A 15606-nucleotide genomic window follows, 5' to 3' on the forward strand; every position below is an offset into this window, starting at 1 on the left:
CAAGATCACACGCAGGCTTGAATAGCGAGGCGTAGTGCTAGGTGGGAGCGGCCTTGCTCCTCACAGCTATCTGTACTTAAGTGCTTAAGTACTTAGTGTCTGGTACTTCAGGTACTTCAGTACTTGAGTACCTAGTACTTGGCAGCTGGTACTTGAGGAGTGATCAACGACTTTTGTCAACATTGAATGTAATTCAAGACGAACCTGTATGCGCAAGGCTTGTTGACAGGTACTAGTCTGGTACTGCAAGCGTTGATGTGCCTAGCCTGATCTGCGACAAGGGCCATACAGATCCACGGAGGGTTGCCAAGCCATTTGCCAAGCCATTATCCGTCATCTTGGTGAAGCTTATGTGTGTACTGCCGCGTGGCTAGTGGGTTGTCCTGCACACTTACAGATAGGGTAGGTACAGTGCCGTTGTAGGCAATACTACTGCGTTTTGGACTTGACCATCGTTCACTGACCAGACTGAGGCAATCCGTGTCAAACCCCGTGAATAGCTCCGCCTACAGCAAAATAATACAAACGCAACAGAAACCTCTATTTCCCCTTTGTTTCATTTTATTGCCGCCGATATTTAGACCATAGCAAGCTATAGCCCGTGTCATTGTTGGAATATACTACTCCTAAACTGCCCACTGCCTCCAACATTTTCCACTCATATATTTGACCCAATTCTCCTATCCATAGCCTATCCTCGAGGAGCCAAAATACATCCGTATTCATCTAAAACCAAAATCATGTGCAGCCACCAAAAGATCGCTAAATACCTCCACACGCACTCATTGAACAATGCACCGGTCTATATAAAACTCCATCTCATGAGTCGTCACCACGAACCACATCAGCTCCTCGGCGCCCAAGCCTGCAACCAGTCCCTCATCCGATCGATATTCCCCTTCTCTGCCTCCGCCGCAGCCACGCACCACTCCAGATCCCAAAGCTTCTCCGCTGCCAACATTTCCGCAATCTTGCGTCTCTTCTGGTTCGTCTCATCCACACAAAAGTACATGTGCCCATCTGGGGTTCCAACCATTGCCAACAGGGGCTTCACCAAGGGCAACACAGCTGACGCCGAAGAACCCTTTGCTTCTGCGTTGGTATTCTTTCGGCCAGTCCTGCACCACTCGTTTGCGCAGTGCGACTTGCCACAACCAGTCATCATCTGTCCCAGGTACTTCCTCTCTATTCTCCGTCTCAGAGCCTTGCCCTCTGGGTCGTGCATGCTCACGTACAAGGGACCAAAACAGAGGGAACAGAGCCCAATGTCGTTCCCGGGACCTTGACCTTGTGACGTCCCGGCACCGATTTGTCCTCTTGGTCCTACCCCGTGCAGTGTTCGGCCGCAGTTTACGTTGCGGCATATCTCTGGCTTTGCTCGGCTCACCTTGTCGAGCTCGTGATGCTTCATGTGCGTTTCCATGTCGCGGAGTCGCACAATCTTGTCGCACAAATGGCACTCAGTGGTACGGGCACCATCAGCGAGTTCGTGGGCCGTGAGACCGGATAAGACAACTTCTGGTGAAGGGTTGAAGGGGTCGCCCTCTTGCGGAACTTCGAGGTGGCAGAACCGACATAGGATGAGCTTCCCGGGGCATACCGAAGTTCGATGCCTGGCTAGATCCGCTAGTGAGTTTGTTGTAAACTCACAATCCTGACAGGGGTGGTGTTGGTGGAATATCATGTCGTGCTTTGATTTGCTGGCAGCCGAGTTGCCCTTGGCCGAGTCGTGTTCGCAATGCCAGTGCGAATGCCACTCGTTTGAGTCTTTTTTGAAGACGGCAGAGCAGTAAGGGCACGGGATGTTGTTCCTCCGGCAAAAGTTCTCGTGTAGAGCCATTGTACGCTTGGGAACCCACTGCTTGCAATTAGAGCACTGCTCCTCATCAGACGAGTGCTCCTCCCCGTCGACTTCCATACGATCCTGTCCAGCCTTGCTTGTTGGCGATCCGACCTTGGCTCGGACAGTGAATGGGATTGGCTGGCTCGTTCGCTGGTTTTCAGAGGAAAACCCATGGACAGAGACTAGTATTGCTTCTGCCCCTTCCATTTCCACGTTCGTAGGTGACATGGTGATGGATTTGACTCCATCCTCGGCGGGAGAAAAGTCGCCAAAAACATGGGCTGAATCTCTGGGTAGTACTCGCTGCCGAGACGACTTTGGCGTGACAAAGAGATCCACACCATCTTCTTGTTCTATACCACTGAGAGTAATGGTCAGAGGCTGTGATCGATCCCAAGATGGCAATATGTAGTCTACGTATCCACCTGGCGATACGTGTCCCGAGACATCTTTCCATATGTCGAGATCCCCGCCTTTTGACACACCACCGACTACCTCAGTTTGAGCCTTGGTCATGATCTGTCGCATCGTTTCTCGAGCCTGCTCTTCGTTGAGCGCCTCAATATCCACTTCTAAATCAGTATCAACGACGCAAATTCCGTCTCCTTCTGGCGAAAGCCTGTCTACCAGAAACTTAAAGGTTTCCCCTTTAACGCCATTGACGGAGAGAATCGAATTCTTGGTCAGACATGTATAATGTTCTCGGAGATGTCGTTCCAGCAGTGACTTCCAATCATCTGGATTATACCCTGCCTCCAGCGGTCTCAACCTGACGTATGTTCCCTTTGGTATATTTGTCGCATCAACCGTGAGTTTGATCGAGGCCGTTGTCGAAGGGACATGGTCTCCGGTAAGGTCGATAGCATCGGCATCGGAAGTTCGGTTTCCATTCGTTGCATTCAGCTGCTGTGGCTCAATCCCCAGAGCCTCAATCAGAAACGAACTCAGCCCCACGGTTCCCTCCTCGGCCGAAAACTCCCGGATACCAGCAAATACAACATTGCCATTCTGGCTATTCACGAGCCGAAATGTGAGCGGTTGTGGAAGTTGCTGGCGCTGTTCAAAACCGAAGCCGTTCGACCGGTAAGGGTTGTGGGGATCCCATGCTGTGAAGCTCGACGCTGTTGTCGGCTGCGATGGCGCGGCGTTTAAGAGCTGTTCCAACGCAGACTGCGGGAGAATAATCTTGTCTCCGGACAAATTCTTGACTGATGCAGCTGTAGTGGGCAGAACTCCAAAGGAGCCTGACCAGCGTAAGGCTGGTTGCTCGTTCATGGTAGCCCCGGGTGTATCAAGAATGCCAGTTGCTAAATACTTTTCAGTATCGTGGGCTATGACGTGGGGGCCGCGGGTTCGGGTTGCGACACGGTCCAATCCACTATGAGCTGAAGGATCGGGTTGGACTGCAGCAGATCCATCTCAAAACATTTTGGGTCTCAACCAGAAACGGTGAAGGAGAAGATAAAGGTTTACGGGAGCATGGTAATGAAAAGCTTTGATGAATGAAGACGCTGCCTAGCCCAGAGATACATATGAGGCGAAACTCCATGCTCAGTCAGCGAGATTCCGTCATGTTCCATCTCCAACAGAAGCGTCACGGTCACGTGGATTGTCTAGCAGCTTCTGGCATTCTACTTTCAAGTACAGAATACTTGGTGCCGGAATAAATAGCATTGGGACTGTTGGAAATGGCAAACGAGAAGGCAATGAATACAGCGGAAACATTTCAATGTAGCTTGTTTGTTCCATTTGTACCTGGTCTTCTTTGGGCTGTTGAAAGGGCGAAGTTGGCATCATGCCCCAAGACGGTGGTGGTAGTCCTCGCAGACTCGAGCTTTATCAGCGGAACTCCACCGCAGGCCATTTCTTCTAGAACTTTGTTTGCGCCCAAAGTCCTTTCGTCAATTATCAATGGCTGGTAGAGCATAAAGCTGTGTCAGGCTCTAGGAGCATCCATGCGCCGGCTAAGCTTGTGAGTGGTCTAGCGCGGCCGTCAATTGATAGCTGCAGACGCGGATGTGCATGACTGAGTCGTTGAGCAGCGATTTTATTTGTCTAGGTGCAATCAACTAGTTCGTGTACGTCCAGTCTTCTCCGGGATGACGACCACTGGAGGACGGAGGAAACCAGTAAACGCATGGCATACTGTCGCGAACGGACTACAAGACGGACTCGATTTGTCCCCCCACCTGCTCAAGCTTGCAAATGAATCAAGAGAGAGACACGAGCATGTTGATGACAAGGGTCATCCGGCGCGGCCACGTAGCAGTAACATTTGGCCACAGTACTCCTTGGAGTACTCTGTACTGGCCACAGCTTCGCCTCAGCCCTCCAAACCTCCAAACCCTCTTGTATCGACGAGTTGAAAAGCTTCAAGCAATCCAGAGTGTCACTCGGCAGGGATCCACAGACACTAGGGGTGACGTCGCCAAGCGGGTCTGTCAGAGACCCTTTTTGGGCCTCAGCCCAGCAGGAGTCCATGTCCGTATGGATACATGTGTATTGCAGCTGGCTGCGAGATTACGGGCATTGATGAGCACCTCATCCTTGCCCATCTCGACTTGGCGGGTGATGAGGGAGGGCGCAGTGCGACCTGAGCGACTGGGATTTGCTAGATTGCATGCCTAGGAGAGCCAGCTGGGTGGTCGATCTCATCCGAGGGCGCTTGCCAGCTACTAGTAGAAGGCGAAAAGGGGAATCCGGGGGAGATGCTTTTGATCCGTAGAGACATTGCACATTGCTGCGGCCCAAGGCAACTCTGATGGCTCGACGGCAGCTTTCTGATGAGATTGGGCATCCGGTGGAGAAGGACAGAAAGTGTTGGGAGATGGCGTCTTGTGGCAACCAGTGCACAAAGCAATGGTAGCTTGGAGGCTCCAGACGGTGTCTGTTGCTCTTTGTCGTTTCTCTTTGTAACAAAGGCGAAAAAGCGAGGCAGCGCGTGTGGCTTCTGGCATAGATGCAGGCGCAAGGGTTAATTGATAACATCCATGGACCTGGAACATTGAAGCCTGAGGCGCCGAAATGTCATTTGCTCGGTGCCAGGGCCATCCGGTGCAATCGGCCGACTCGCATCAACATGATCGAATCATCAAATCGTTGAAGGTGTACGGAGTATGGAGTACATAAAGGCATTACGTCTTTGGCTCTTATTCGCTGTGACAGCACCGAGTAATAGATATGCGATGTCCTGTCCTCACCCTCGCGTCGCCTGGCTCACCTCAACTCACCTCACCCAGACATACAGACAAGACAGACAGACGCTTTGCCTCAACGCACTTGTGTTTTAGTCTCCCCAGAGAGTAGGCAACCAATGCCGATGAAAGAATCAGTGCCCGCATGGTCTCATGGTCCGATAAGCCAAACCATGGCACGTTGCCCGGGTACTTGTCCGTTTGGCCTGATCTGAAATGGCACCATCGCGGTCTGGTCACTCACCTGCCGAGAAGCTAACTGCAAATGGTGTTTGCTTCCTGAGGCGCCCACGTCGCCACTCCCACTCCGTAAAGTGCTGCGTATTTTGTATTTTGTACTCGGCAGATGCACCAAAGAGCCGCTCGCTCTTGTTTCATGCCCACCACGCTGCTCCGTCCATGTACCCTCACCGAGATTCCCAAGATAGAGCCCAGGTAACAGGCCTGTATGGGTATGGGTATGGGCATGGAAAAGCAGCTCCAGTCATCCCATCCCTTCTTCTCCGTGCCGTGCCCATGCGTCTTCTGCCTCCTCACCACAACCACACACGGCCACGGTCCATGGTTGATGTCGCTTTGAACTTCTCAACTTTGTCGAATCTGCATCTCTTCTCCATTTGTATTCCCGGCCGACCGACCGGGTTGTCCCTGGTCAACTCGCCATCTACTATTTAAAGCCCGTGCCACCCGCCGACGGCTCGCAATTTGATACCTTCCCAGTCCGCAAATCCCGACACACGTCTCTCTGCTCCGTACTATCCTTGTTGTCCCACGACACACAGACGCCTTCGACAAGAAAAGCTCGCTCGGTGGTCGCTGGTCGCCGCCAATCCACACCCCGGCCTCTGTTTCACTGGTGAATGAGATATCTTCCTCACCTGGCCGCGTTTGAGCGGCGGGAATGCTAAAATTTGGAACCCGTCTCACTCACCCTGTCTTTCACCCACCTCCTCCGTAGTCCAAAGGGCAGTCCCAGGGTTACATGACCGCTCGTGGCATGACACCCTATAGATAACCTTAGGCGGCATCTCTATTTCTGTTCCACACGGACCGAAACACTCATCACTTCTGCTCCACCCCGGCTGGGTTTGGATACGCACGCCGTTTCTTCCTATTTATATTGTACGGCGTACTTCTACTACTACTCTCGGCCCCCCTTTACTTCGGCTTGAACGTACTCGCCTTGTTGGCATATCCCGAGCATCTCGAAAAAAACTCCAACACGTATCATCGAGTGAGAGTCTGGTTACTCTGTTCTGATAGGAGTCGGTAACACCAGAGTAGCCTATTTGTTCCTGTCTAGCGGTTACACGCCTGTTGGGCCATCTCACCTTGCTTCACCCATAACCTCAATTCTCTTGTCCACCCCCTTCATATTCAAAATACCCTTGGCTCTTGATTCCCCTTGTTCTGGCAGCCTGACATGAGCCAAGCTACCGTCAACGGTCAAACGCGTGAAGAGCTCGAGATAAATACACTATCTCTGTTCGATGTCCTCCATAACTCTCTAATCCTCCGTACTATTGCGCCCTACCTGCCCGTATACAGCCTCCTCCAACTTTCCGCTGCCAATAAAGAATTCCGATCTCTTATCCGCAACACCCCCGGCGTATTTCGGCACCTCGACCTCACACAGGTCAAAAAGGCCCAGTTCGACATCAACCCCATCGACAACGGTGGTGAAGTGTGGCGCAATGTCCAACTGGATGAAAATCTGAGTGAAGATGAGTGAGTTTTTTTCTTCTTTCTCACAGCAGTTCGGTCCTTTGTTCTCTTGACTTGGTCTGTACACCATGTAGAATGAGTCGCTGACGGCATCAAGTTTCTATTCTGGTCCGTTGAGAGGCGTGTTCAACGCCATCCAACGGCAAGACATCTGGAAGCATGTCCAGACCTTGATGCTCGATGGCCTGTCAGTCACGTCCGACCTATGCCACGAGCTCATCAACGACACTTCCTATAGTGTGCGCATCCTGAGCATTCGAGATGTCAAAAACTTGAACCAGGCCAAGCTCCGAGGTGCCCTGCAGTATGCCTGTCGGCCGACGCGACCCGAGAACTCTCCACGGCTCAAGGCACTGTACGTATTCGGCTCCAAGGAGGCGCATCCAGAGACGGAACCGGCTCCGCAGGATCGGGAATCTCAAGCCTCCATCAGCTCCGGGTGGAACCACAAGAGTCACCAGGCCCTCGCGTCCTCTCTCGAGCGACAAGGCGACAGCTGGTGGTGCAAGCGCGGCCGAGTAATCACGCGGCCCATCTCGCAGGAATGGGTCAACTGCATGGCCGCATGCGAAGGCATCATTGCCTTTGACGCCGTCCTCTGCAAGGGGCCCCGGCACCGAAACTCACCCGCCTTCGGGCGCCCCCTGATGATGGCAGACAACGCGCCGGCCGTGGCCACGCACGCCGTCGGCGGCTGCGGCGGCTGCGGCAAAGCGCCAGAGGGCTTGGTGTCGGAGGAGCGCTGCCCGCCGCAATGCCTGCCTCTTCTCGCCCCCGTTCCCATCATGACATCGTCGATCCGGGCCGCAACGTGTCCCTCGCAGCCCGGCCAGAGCTTCGTCCCGCGGTGCCTCGACTGCCTCCGCGAGCGGTACTGCACGTGCTGCGATAAGTGGTGGTGCGAATCGTGCTTCCCGCTTCCCGGCCAGGGGCAGGACGCGGGCGTGAACAGCTTCATCGTGGTAGATGAGGACGATAGTGTGGCGAGCTTTGCTCAGATCCTGGATTTGCAGGACAGCACACCCAAGATCAAGGTACGACACGGTACATGTTTCCAATGTTCGGCAGCGAGACTGGCTGCCCAGGATGAGACGCTCTTATCCCCGCCATGAGGAGACGGTGTCGTTTTTAGTCTGGTGACTTGAGGCCTGCCTGGTGGTGTTTTGCAGATTTGTATGCAGCACCCATGTCATCTTCATGTACACCTGGCGACCATGTATCTTTTTTTCATCTTGTCATGTTTTGAAGAGTTCCGTTTGTCTTGGGACGTTCTGCTAACGGAGTCTATAGAATCTCGTCTCCAAGAGTTGCTGGGAATGCGGCAATAATGTAAGCCGTAACAATGCACATTTCTATTCAGCCGACATCACTAACTCCAACTCCTGATAGTGCGAGGAATGCATCAGCCAGACGCAAAGGAGTTGCAAAAAGTGCTCCGCGGGCTATTGCATTGTTCACAATGAAGGCTCGTCTTCCGAATATGTACGTGTTCTCATCATCATATACTAGCCATCTACTAACACCTGCCATTAGTGCGATTGGTGCATCTCGCGTGGCCGTGGTCTGGGACGACAGTAAGTCTTTGGCATGCCCTTGGCCTTCCACAACCAGTAGCAGAATTCCGCCGCTAATACGTCTCTTCAGGGACTCAAAGTCAGGCGCCCGCATGCAGCTTGCCTCGAATGGCATCCCGCTCAGTCTTGCGCGACGTAGGATTCGAGACGCGCTGACCAGGCCGCTCCTCTGAGTAAACGAGGGACACGGCCGCTGGCAGCAAAAATACACGGAATAAACAATTCCGCGCCGGCTTCGTCTGGAGAATTCTAGACGTGGAGAAGCCACCAACACACGTAATGTGTGAATGTTATGACCGACATGATCAGTATTATTTTGAGACAAAAAGCTCCCCCATCAGATAGCGACTCGCATACTCGACTCTAGTGCAGAAAATTTGCAAAATAAAACTTGTTTTGAGCCAAGCTACTTTTCATATTAATAAGTTCGTACCATTGTGCGAGTCATTGCTCTGCTAATAGGGTAGTACTCCTGTTCTTTGTGACGTAGCATCCATGAGGTTGGAACCAGCTGGGCGCGACACGCCAAGATCACGTAGCCGAATCTTGACTTCGGGCTACACTCAACGTATGCCGGTCCGGTTTGCCCGCCAGCATGATACCGGATCCAGAACATGTCAACTTCCTTTGCCGGTTGATAGAAACGCATGCCGCCATATATCAACACCAGCAAAATGATTCGGCGCCATCTTGGTCGGTTCTCAGGTCAAGTTGAGGCCAGCGGCAAATTTACGCGCGACCAAAGCCGAGCCCAGCTCCTCGTATTCCTTCTTCGTGACTACAAGCTTCTCGATGTTCGGGTGACTAGCCAGATTGGCGGCCCCAAACCACGTGCTAGTGACGGGGTCGACAGGTCTGGCAACGCGCACGACACAGTCATCCGGTACTCGCTGCACGACCTCCTTCTGGAGACGCTGGATGAAGCCATCAAACAAAGTGTTGCCTCCCACAACAACAATATTAGCCAGCAAGCCAGGCCACAACCCCATTGGAAGCTGTTGCAGAGATTGTTGAATCAAGTCGGGTAGCCCTGGTTGCCGCATGCCCATATCCAACGGGTTGAATATGAGCTCTGGGACGGCGAACCGCTCGTTTCGCAACGTCAAAACATCTTCGTCCGTCTGACCGGCCGCAGCTAGTTTTCGCGCCTTGGTGTGCCTCGTGGGGTCGTACTCGCGCAAAGACCCCTTTGTGTTTGAGTGAAAATCCGGCAAGACGTAGTCCTTGACGATGCCGTCTCCGGATATATAAGACGGTCGTTTCTCGCCCCTCGTGCCCTTCCACGTCTTCTCGAGGTCCGACTTGAAGTCCAGTGTCACGTAGCACGCCGACTCCTTCATTTCGTTGACAATGTATGTTTCGTTGCGCATGTCGAAGTGTCGAAGGGACAGAAGACGGGCCAGATAATTCGTGAGGAGATTGCCGCCGACGTCGAGTCGTCGGACCGCCGAGTGCAGTGGCTGCCCACGAAGCAAGGGTGTGATGGTCGTGTGGGAGTAGCCGGAATCGACCACCAACATGACTTCTGCGGGGACGTTTGCCGCCGTGGGGGCATCTTTTGGCGTCCGAAAAAGGCTTTGAATATCGTGGTAGGCATTGAAAGTCGAGCCTATGGCCCCATCATTAGAAACCGAGCAATGTATGTACCAGCTTTTGTTTGAGCGCCACGCCACTTACCAATACCTCGGTAGTAGCTGGCAAACCCGTACTCCTCAAAGACGACTTGATCGCAATTCGTCTGCAGGGCCGGCAGCCCGTTTGGGGGTTCTGAAAGAATCAGACGCGCCTCGGTGGGATCGCACTTGGTTGCAGCGTTGTCGAATAGCTCTTGATCCCATATTTCCTTTTGGGCTTCCCAATTGACAATGGACCCTTTCTCGACCGGCCGTCGGAATTGCAGTTCGCCAAAGTCGCGACATTTAGCAATGTCAGATCCGAGAAAGACTTTCCTCGATCGATCGCGTACGACGCAGTTGGGGATGATTCGAGGCTCGCCGACGTGCCCGTTGGCCACAATGCCAGCCTTTAATGTGTATGCGCCGTTGTCTACAATGAGCGTGTTCGTAGGCCGCGCAGGCGGTGCAGGCTTGGCTTTTCGTCCTCCTGCCATGGAGCCCTCATGCCAATCCGTAGCTCTAGCCGTTGTGTGCGGTGATAATTGCGAACTCTGAGGTTGGAGCTTGAGGCGCGGGAGGCGTAGTTGGTTCTAATTTCAATATTCAGTGGCCAATGCTTTGGGTCCCAAGTACTACTTAAGTAGGTACCTAGTACCTGTCAAACCGCTGGTGGGGCCACAGGCACCGACAAGGACAGTCAATGTCAATGTTGAAATGTTAAAGTAACCAGCATCTAATTGAACTTGCCAGACACAATCAATCAATTACGACACATCCCACAAAATCATGCGAGCAAACTAATAAAAGCGCTGCAAAAGACATCTTCGATATTACATTACAAAAGAATATCTTGCAATGCCATTCGATCCCAACATTCTCTGGCCCACACCCTCTCAGGCGCCTCAGGCCCCTTGCTCACCACGTCGATTTACATGGGTTTCAAGATTCCAGATCGAAGGAAAGGCATCTCAAAGCCAACAACATCCTGACTAGCGTCCTTGTAGAAGACGACTCTGTCAAGAGGCTCTTTTCCATAATGGATCCAATCCCCAAGAGCCCACTGCAAACAGTTCTCGAAGCCCAAATTCGAACCAGGCATGTCAGACTCGAGGGGCTCGCCAAACTCCGGCCACAGACGCCAAACCTCTGCAGTGACATTCCTTCCTTCCATCTGGGTCGTTTGATACAGGTCCGTGGGGAAAAGCCTCATTGTAGAACCAAAAGTCGCCGTATACTGGCCCATGGTCAGGCCCCAAATCTTCTTGATACCACCAAAGACGTCGTTGCCGCCATCCCGAATTTCAGAGATGACGAGGGAATCATTGTCCAACTTGAAGGTCGCTTCGATCAACTTGTTTTGCGTGTTTGTACGCTCAGACTTGAAAGTGCGGGCATACTGCTTCTCAGCCTGGTCCCTGGAGACCTCGTCTGCCGCCGGGACAAAGGTCGCAAGAAGAGCGTCGGAGAGGGCGATAGAAGCCCCTGGGTTTCCCGCAGAGAGCATGACGAGACCCATTCCGTATTCATCTACCACGTTCAGCTGGCTGCTGTAAAGCTGCGCGCCGCCGCCCTTGCCAGCCACGGTGACCGGGTGCGGGTGCGAAGGCGTAAGGGTGAGAGGTCGGAAGAATTCCCAGGGCATCCCGACTGCACTGTAGGCGCCAGTCCAGTCCTCCGGCTTCAGCCATTTCCTTATTTGTGTTGGTGTTAGATCGAGCGACCGTGTAAGGAGGGCGTGAGTGAACTTGCAGAGATCGGATACGCTTGATACCAAGCCGCCACCACTGTATTTGGCACATGATCAGTGTCGAGATCTCGGAACCACGGTTGACTTCTCGAATTGTCACTCACGGGGCATTGTATCCGTAATCTGCACCCCAAGAGCTTTCTCCGGGGGGGATCACAGCCTTGCCATCGTCTCCGGGGGATGGAAGAGTGCTCCGCAAGTCGAGCGGCTTGGACACAATATCCGCCACCAACTCGGTGTAGTTCTTCCCAGTAGCTTCTTGAAGTGCCATGGCAAACACTACAAATGCAATATTTGAGTAAGCTGGGCGCTCCATGGGCGCCGTGACCGGGTATTGGCTTATCATGCCCTCGAGAATCTCTGCAATCACGAGTTAGCCTGAGAATACGCCGCGCCTTTGAAGGAGCACACCATTTGCAGAACAGCCTTTGTTGAAGCCTATGACGCCGCATGGTGGGTAATCTGAGTCCTTAATTGACGGGAATCCAGATTGGACGAAGAGTTCTTTCAGATAGTAGTACTCGGAGAATCCGTCTGCGACTGGTCAGCATAGCCACGGTAATTAGTTCCTGCAATATCACTTCACCGAGAGAATACTGACTATTTGTAGGCGCCCCGCTTAACTGGGACCCAAGCATGCGCAGCGTGATGTCTTTCCAACGAACCTTGGACCTGGAGCTATTCAGCTTTGGAAGAAAGTCGGTAACCGGACGATCAATGTCGACCCCAGACTTGAGAAGGATATAGTCCGAGATGACCTTGCTCACAGAGCCAATCAGGTACTGCGAATCACGAGTGATATTTTTGACACCTCGGTCGTTCCTCTCTGCCCGATGGTGATACTCCCAGATAGGGACGCCTGCACTCTCCTGGTCCGTGGACACAACAGCCAGGGAAAACGACACGTTTTCCACAGGCCATCCTGCTTTGATGACGCCCTTTACGGCATCATCCAGAGTCTTTGTGAGGTTCTCCCCTGCTGACTTGAAGATCGGCGAGCCGCTGAGCTTCGGTTTGGGAAGAACTGGCCCTTCTGGCCGGCAGTTGAGGGCTGCTGAAGTCGGTCCAGCTAGGGATAGAAGCAAAACGCACAATCGAGCGCAGATATGCATTGTATATATTTTTATCCCTAGATGGCTCTTGAGGATTCATACTTGTTTATTCAATTTGCGTTACTGCAGCGTTCCGAGCCCTATTTATACATGATTTCAGAGGTTCCTGGCCTTGGGTTACGCAGCGTCTACGACAAGCGTTGATGTAATTGTGCCTCGAAGCGTCCAACTCTTGAAGCCGAAATACGAATGGACCACACACCCAAAACGCTAAACGGCGCGTGCCAATCTCCCGCCTAGAAAGGTGAACTTGCCACTCACGTTTTCTTCCGGGCCGGATCGACGCCGCCATGATGATCAATCTGCACTACGTACTCCGCATACACTGTACTTAATGTATGTACACCAGAAATCTTGAATTAGGCATGTGGGGCTTGCAGGGAAAATTAAACGCGGGATACGATGCGGCTCAGGGCTGAGGTGTTGCGCTAACGTGCTGCGCTAACGTGCTGCGATGGAATTATCAAGAAATCCGATTGCCTCGACTGGTGCTTATACCCTAGGAACATGTACCAGGGTCATCAAAAGACCATAATCCTGGAACATAGTGTCATCAGGACGTGTATGGCCAAAAGAAGCAGCCAAGTCTTTTCCGGGAGATGCGGCTTAAGGATCACATGGTAAACCTGCCATGGTCTCGCCACAGGTTGTCATTGCTCTTGCAGAGTCGCCCGCATGTGCTGGCTGGAAAGTTTGTAGTTGCAAAAAATGGGCTGGCCTCTGGTTCAAGCACAAAAGACTATCCATCTTCCGTGAGCCAGAAATGCGTATTGCATGCTGCTAAATCTTGGCGTTCTCTAGAAACTTCTTGGGTATCAAACCCCACCGCTGCGCGACTGCGTCGATGGGAACAACACCTTTTGCCTGTCTCATGTTGGTAAAGGCCTCTCCGCCACTCTGCCACGAGTAGTCCTTCCACGGCCCCAACCTTGGCCACATCTGTTGCGTGACAATACGGTTGATCCTGTCCCTCCTCTCCGCCGAGTCTTCATCCGCTCGGCTCGCAAGGCCAACAACACTCTTCCACAGGGCCCACGTCTCCTCCAGTTCTTCCACGTTGGAAACGCCCATTACACTGACACCGATTCGAGCAGGCGAGCCACTTTCGTCCACCCTTGCCTCTGATAAAAGCTCTGGCGGGTATGCAACCGAGCCGAATTGGCTGCCAACGTGAGCCCAATTTTCCAGAGCCCAACGAATGGCAATCTCTTCGAGATGCTCTCCTGACCTGGCTGCAACCGTAGCCAAGCTGTGGCAAGCATCTCGTAGCCGGGGCGGCGCAGGGTGCCACGAGGCCATAGGGCTACTGTCAGCTCCTCTGGTCGTTATCAAACCCATTCCTAGCATGCTGGCATTAGGTATACAGTCAACGCCGGCCTTCTTGAATCGGTCAAGAATATCGGGCCGTCCAAGCTGGGTATTTTGGATGCAGTAATTGGCGTAAGACATGACAGCATCCAGGGGCTCCCCAGTCTGTTCCAAAACCATCTCGGCTAGCGACACCAAAATTTCCACAGGATATCCGCTAATTCCCACGTAACGGACCAAACCTTGGTCTCGCAATCTTCGCAGCTCCTTGACAGCCTCCAAGACCTCGGTCGGAGATACGAATTCCACATCGTGGGTATAAACAAGGTCCAGGTAGGGTGTATTCAGGCGCTCAAGGCTGCGACAAACACTGTACCGAATCCATGGCGGCGAATAATCGAATTCGTTGTTCGCAATTCGGCCAGCCTTTGTAATGAGAAAATACCCACCCCGGTCTGGCGGCGGTGTTAATGTTCGGAGCGCATCGCCGAGCAGAACTTCCGAGGGGCCATAATACGGCGAGGTATCAAAGGCGGTGATGTTGTGCTGAAGTGCCCTTCGAACGATGTCGGTGTAGGGCATTTGCGAAGGGTCGTCGTTGTATTGGTAATTGAAAGTAGCCGTACCCAAGATGAGGGGAGGCAGAACCTGCGAGAGCGGCCTTGGATGCTGCGCCATCTTGGTGGCCGAGTTTGGTGCTGGTGATGATGCCGAATATGAATACGCCTATGTCATGCTTCAAAGAGAGAGCCCATGCAAAGTTGGAAGAAAAAAACAACCAAGGCACCTGTGGTGCGCGCTGACCGGAGGAAGAGGTCAAGGCAGTGGAGTCGTGTTTGTACCACAGAGAAGAAAAGCCCGCAGATTCGGACTGGAGATGAAGAAACTGAAGCTGTTAAGTACTTTGGTACCTGCACATAATAAGTGTTGGTAGGAGCATCGCGGAACCTTGGGCGGCCGGCGGGGCCAGGGTCCCCCCCAAGGTCAATGTCGCAAGCGGGTGGCGGCAGGTGAAATTTTTAAATGGCGGACCAGTCGGCTTGTCATCGCCCGTGCTGCCAGCACCTGGCGTCATTGATTTATCCGTGTCGGTCGGGCTTCTGGCATGCATCCAGGCTTACTTAAGCAGCGTTGGATGTCAGCGTCACCGTGGCCGGCGACCTTGCTAACCAGAACCTACCCAAATCATCGTCTCGAGCACGTTGCTACCTGCTTGCTTCTTGACAAAACGCATGAGAGAACAACATATGTACTATTTCATAACTTCCCTGAGACAGTGAAGTGTCTGAGCACCCAGGTGGCTCATGAATTCCGCACGTACTTTTGGCTCGCTATGCTTAGTAAGGCAATCAATCGTGTGGGCGCCAATCAACCAACACTTAAGTTGCACCGGCCCATTGTAGATGGCAGACAGCAGGTGCCAACAGCTGCACGTTGTCAAGTGTTTGCTGGGAACCCTGAAATGTCAAGAGAGGACATCTGGAGCA

The 15606-nt window shown here is 52.9% G+C and overlaps 5 protein-coding genes across 5 annotated transcripts; 1 reads left to right on the forward strand and 4 right to left on the reverse strand.

Moving 5' to 3' along the window:
• Window positions 1-844: 844 nt before the first annotated feature.
• UFD1_0 (Ubiquitin fusion degradation protein 1) lies at window positions 845-3118 on the reverse strand (the record flags this gene model as incomplete). Its single annotated transcript, XM_014691943.1, has 1 exon — window positions 845-3118. One exon carries the CDS (start codon window positions 3116-3118, stop codon window positions 845-847), a length of 2274 nt encoding a protein of 757 aa, XP_014547429.1.
• A 3342-nt stretch (window positions 3119-6460) lies between these two features.
• On the forward strand, window positions 6461-8509 carry G6M90_00g040820 (uncharacterized protein; the record flags this gene model as incomplete). The annotated part of the gene is made up of 6 exons (XM_014691944.1): window positions 6461-6765; window positions 6860-7796; window positions 8053-8091; window positions 8152-8244; window positions 8296-8336; window positions 8407-8509. 6 exons carry the CDS (start codon window positions 6461-6463, stop codon window positions 8507-8509), a joined length of 1518 nt encoding a protein of 505 aa, XP_014547430.1.
• A 528-nt stretch (window positions 8510-9037) lies between these two features.
• On the reverse strand, window positions 9038-10446 carry arp-6 (Actin-related protein 6; the record flags this gene model as incomplete). The annotated part of the gene is made up of 2 exons (XM_014691945.1): window positions 9038-9945; window positions 10014-10446. 2 exons carry the CDS (start codon window positions 10444-10446, stop codon window positions 9038-9040), a joined length of 1341 nt encoding a protein of 446 aa, XP_014547431.1.
• A 434-nt stretch (window positions 10447-10880) lies between these two features.
• G6M90_00g040840 (uncharacterized protein) lies at window positions 10881-12811 on the reverse strand (the record flags this gene model as incomplete). The annotated part of the gene is made up of 4 exons (XM_014691946.1): window positions 10881-11736; window positions 11804-12059; window positions 12111-12233; window positions 12301-12811. The coding sequence occupies 4 exons, from the start codon at window positions 12809-12811 to the stop codon at window positions 10881-10883; spliced, it is 1746 nt and encodes a 581-aa protein (XP_014547432.1).
• Window positions 12812-13591: 780 nt separating this feature from the next.
• Window positions 13592-14797, reverse strand: ARA2 (D-arabinose 1-dehydrogenase; the record flags this gene model as incomplete). Its single annotated transcript, XM_014691947.1, has 1 exon — window positions 13592-14797. One exon carries the CDS (start codon window positions 14795-14797, stop codon window positions 13592-13594), a length of 1206 nt encoding a protein of 401 aa, XP_014547433.1.
• Between the last annotated feature and the right edge of the window lie 809 nt (window positions 14798-15606).

Source organism: Metarhizium brunneum, chromosome 2, assembly GCF_013426205.1.
Source record: "Metarhizium brunneum chromosome 2, complete sequence".
Taxonomy (NCBI): Eukaryota; Fungi; Ascomycota; class Sordariomycetes; order Hypocreales; family Clavicipitaceae; genus Metarhizium; species Metarhizium brunneum.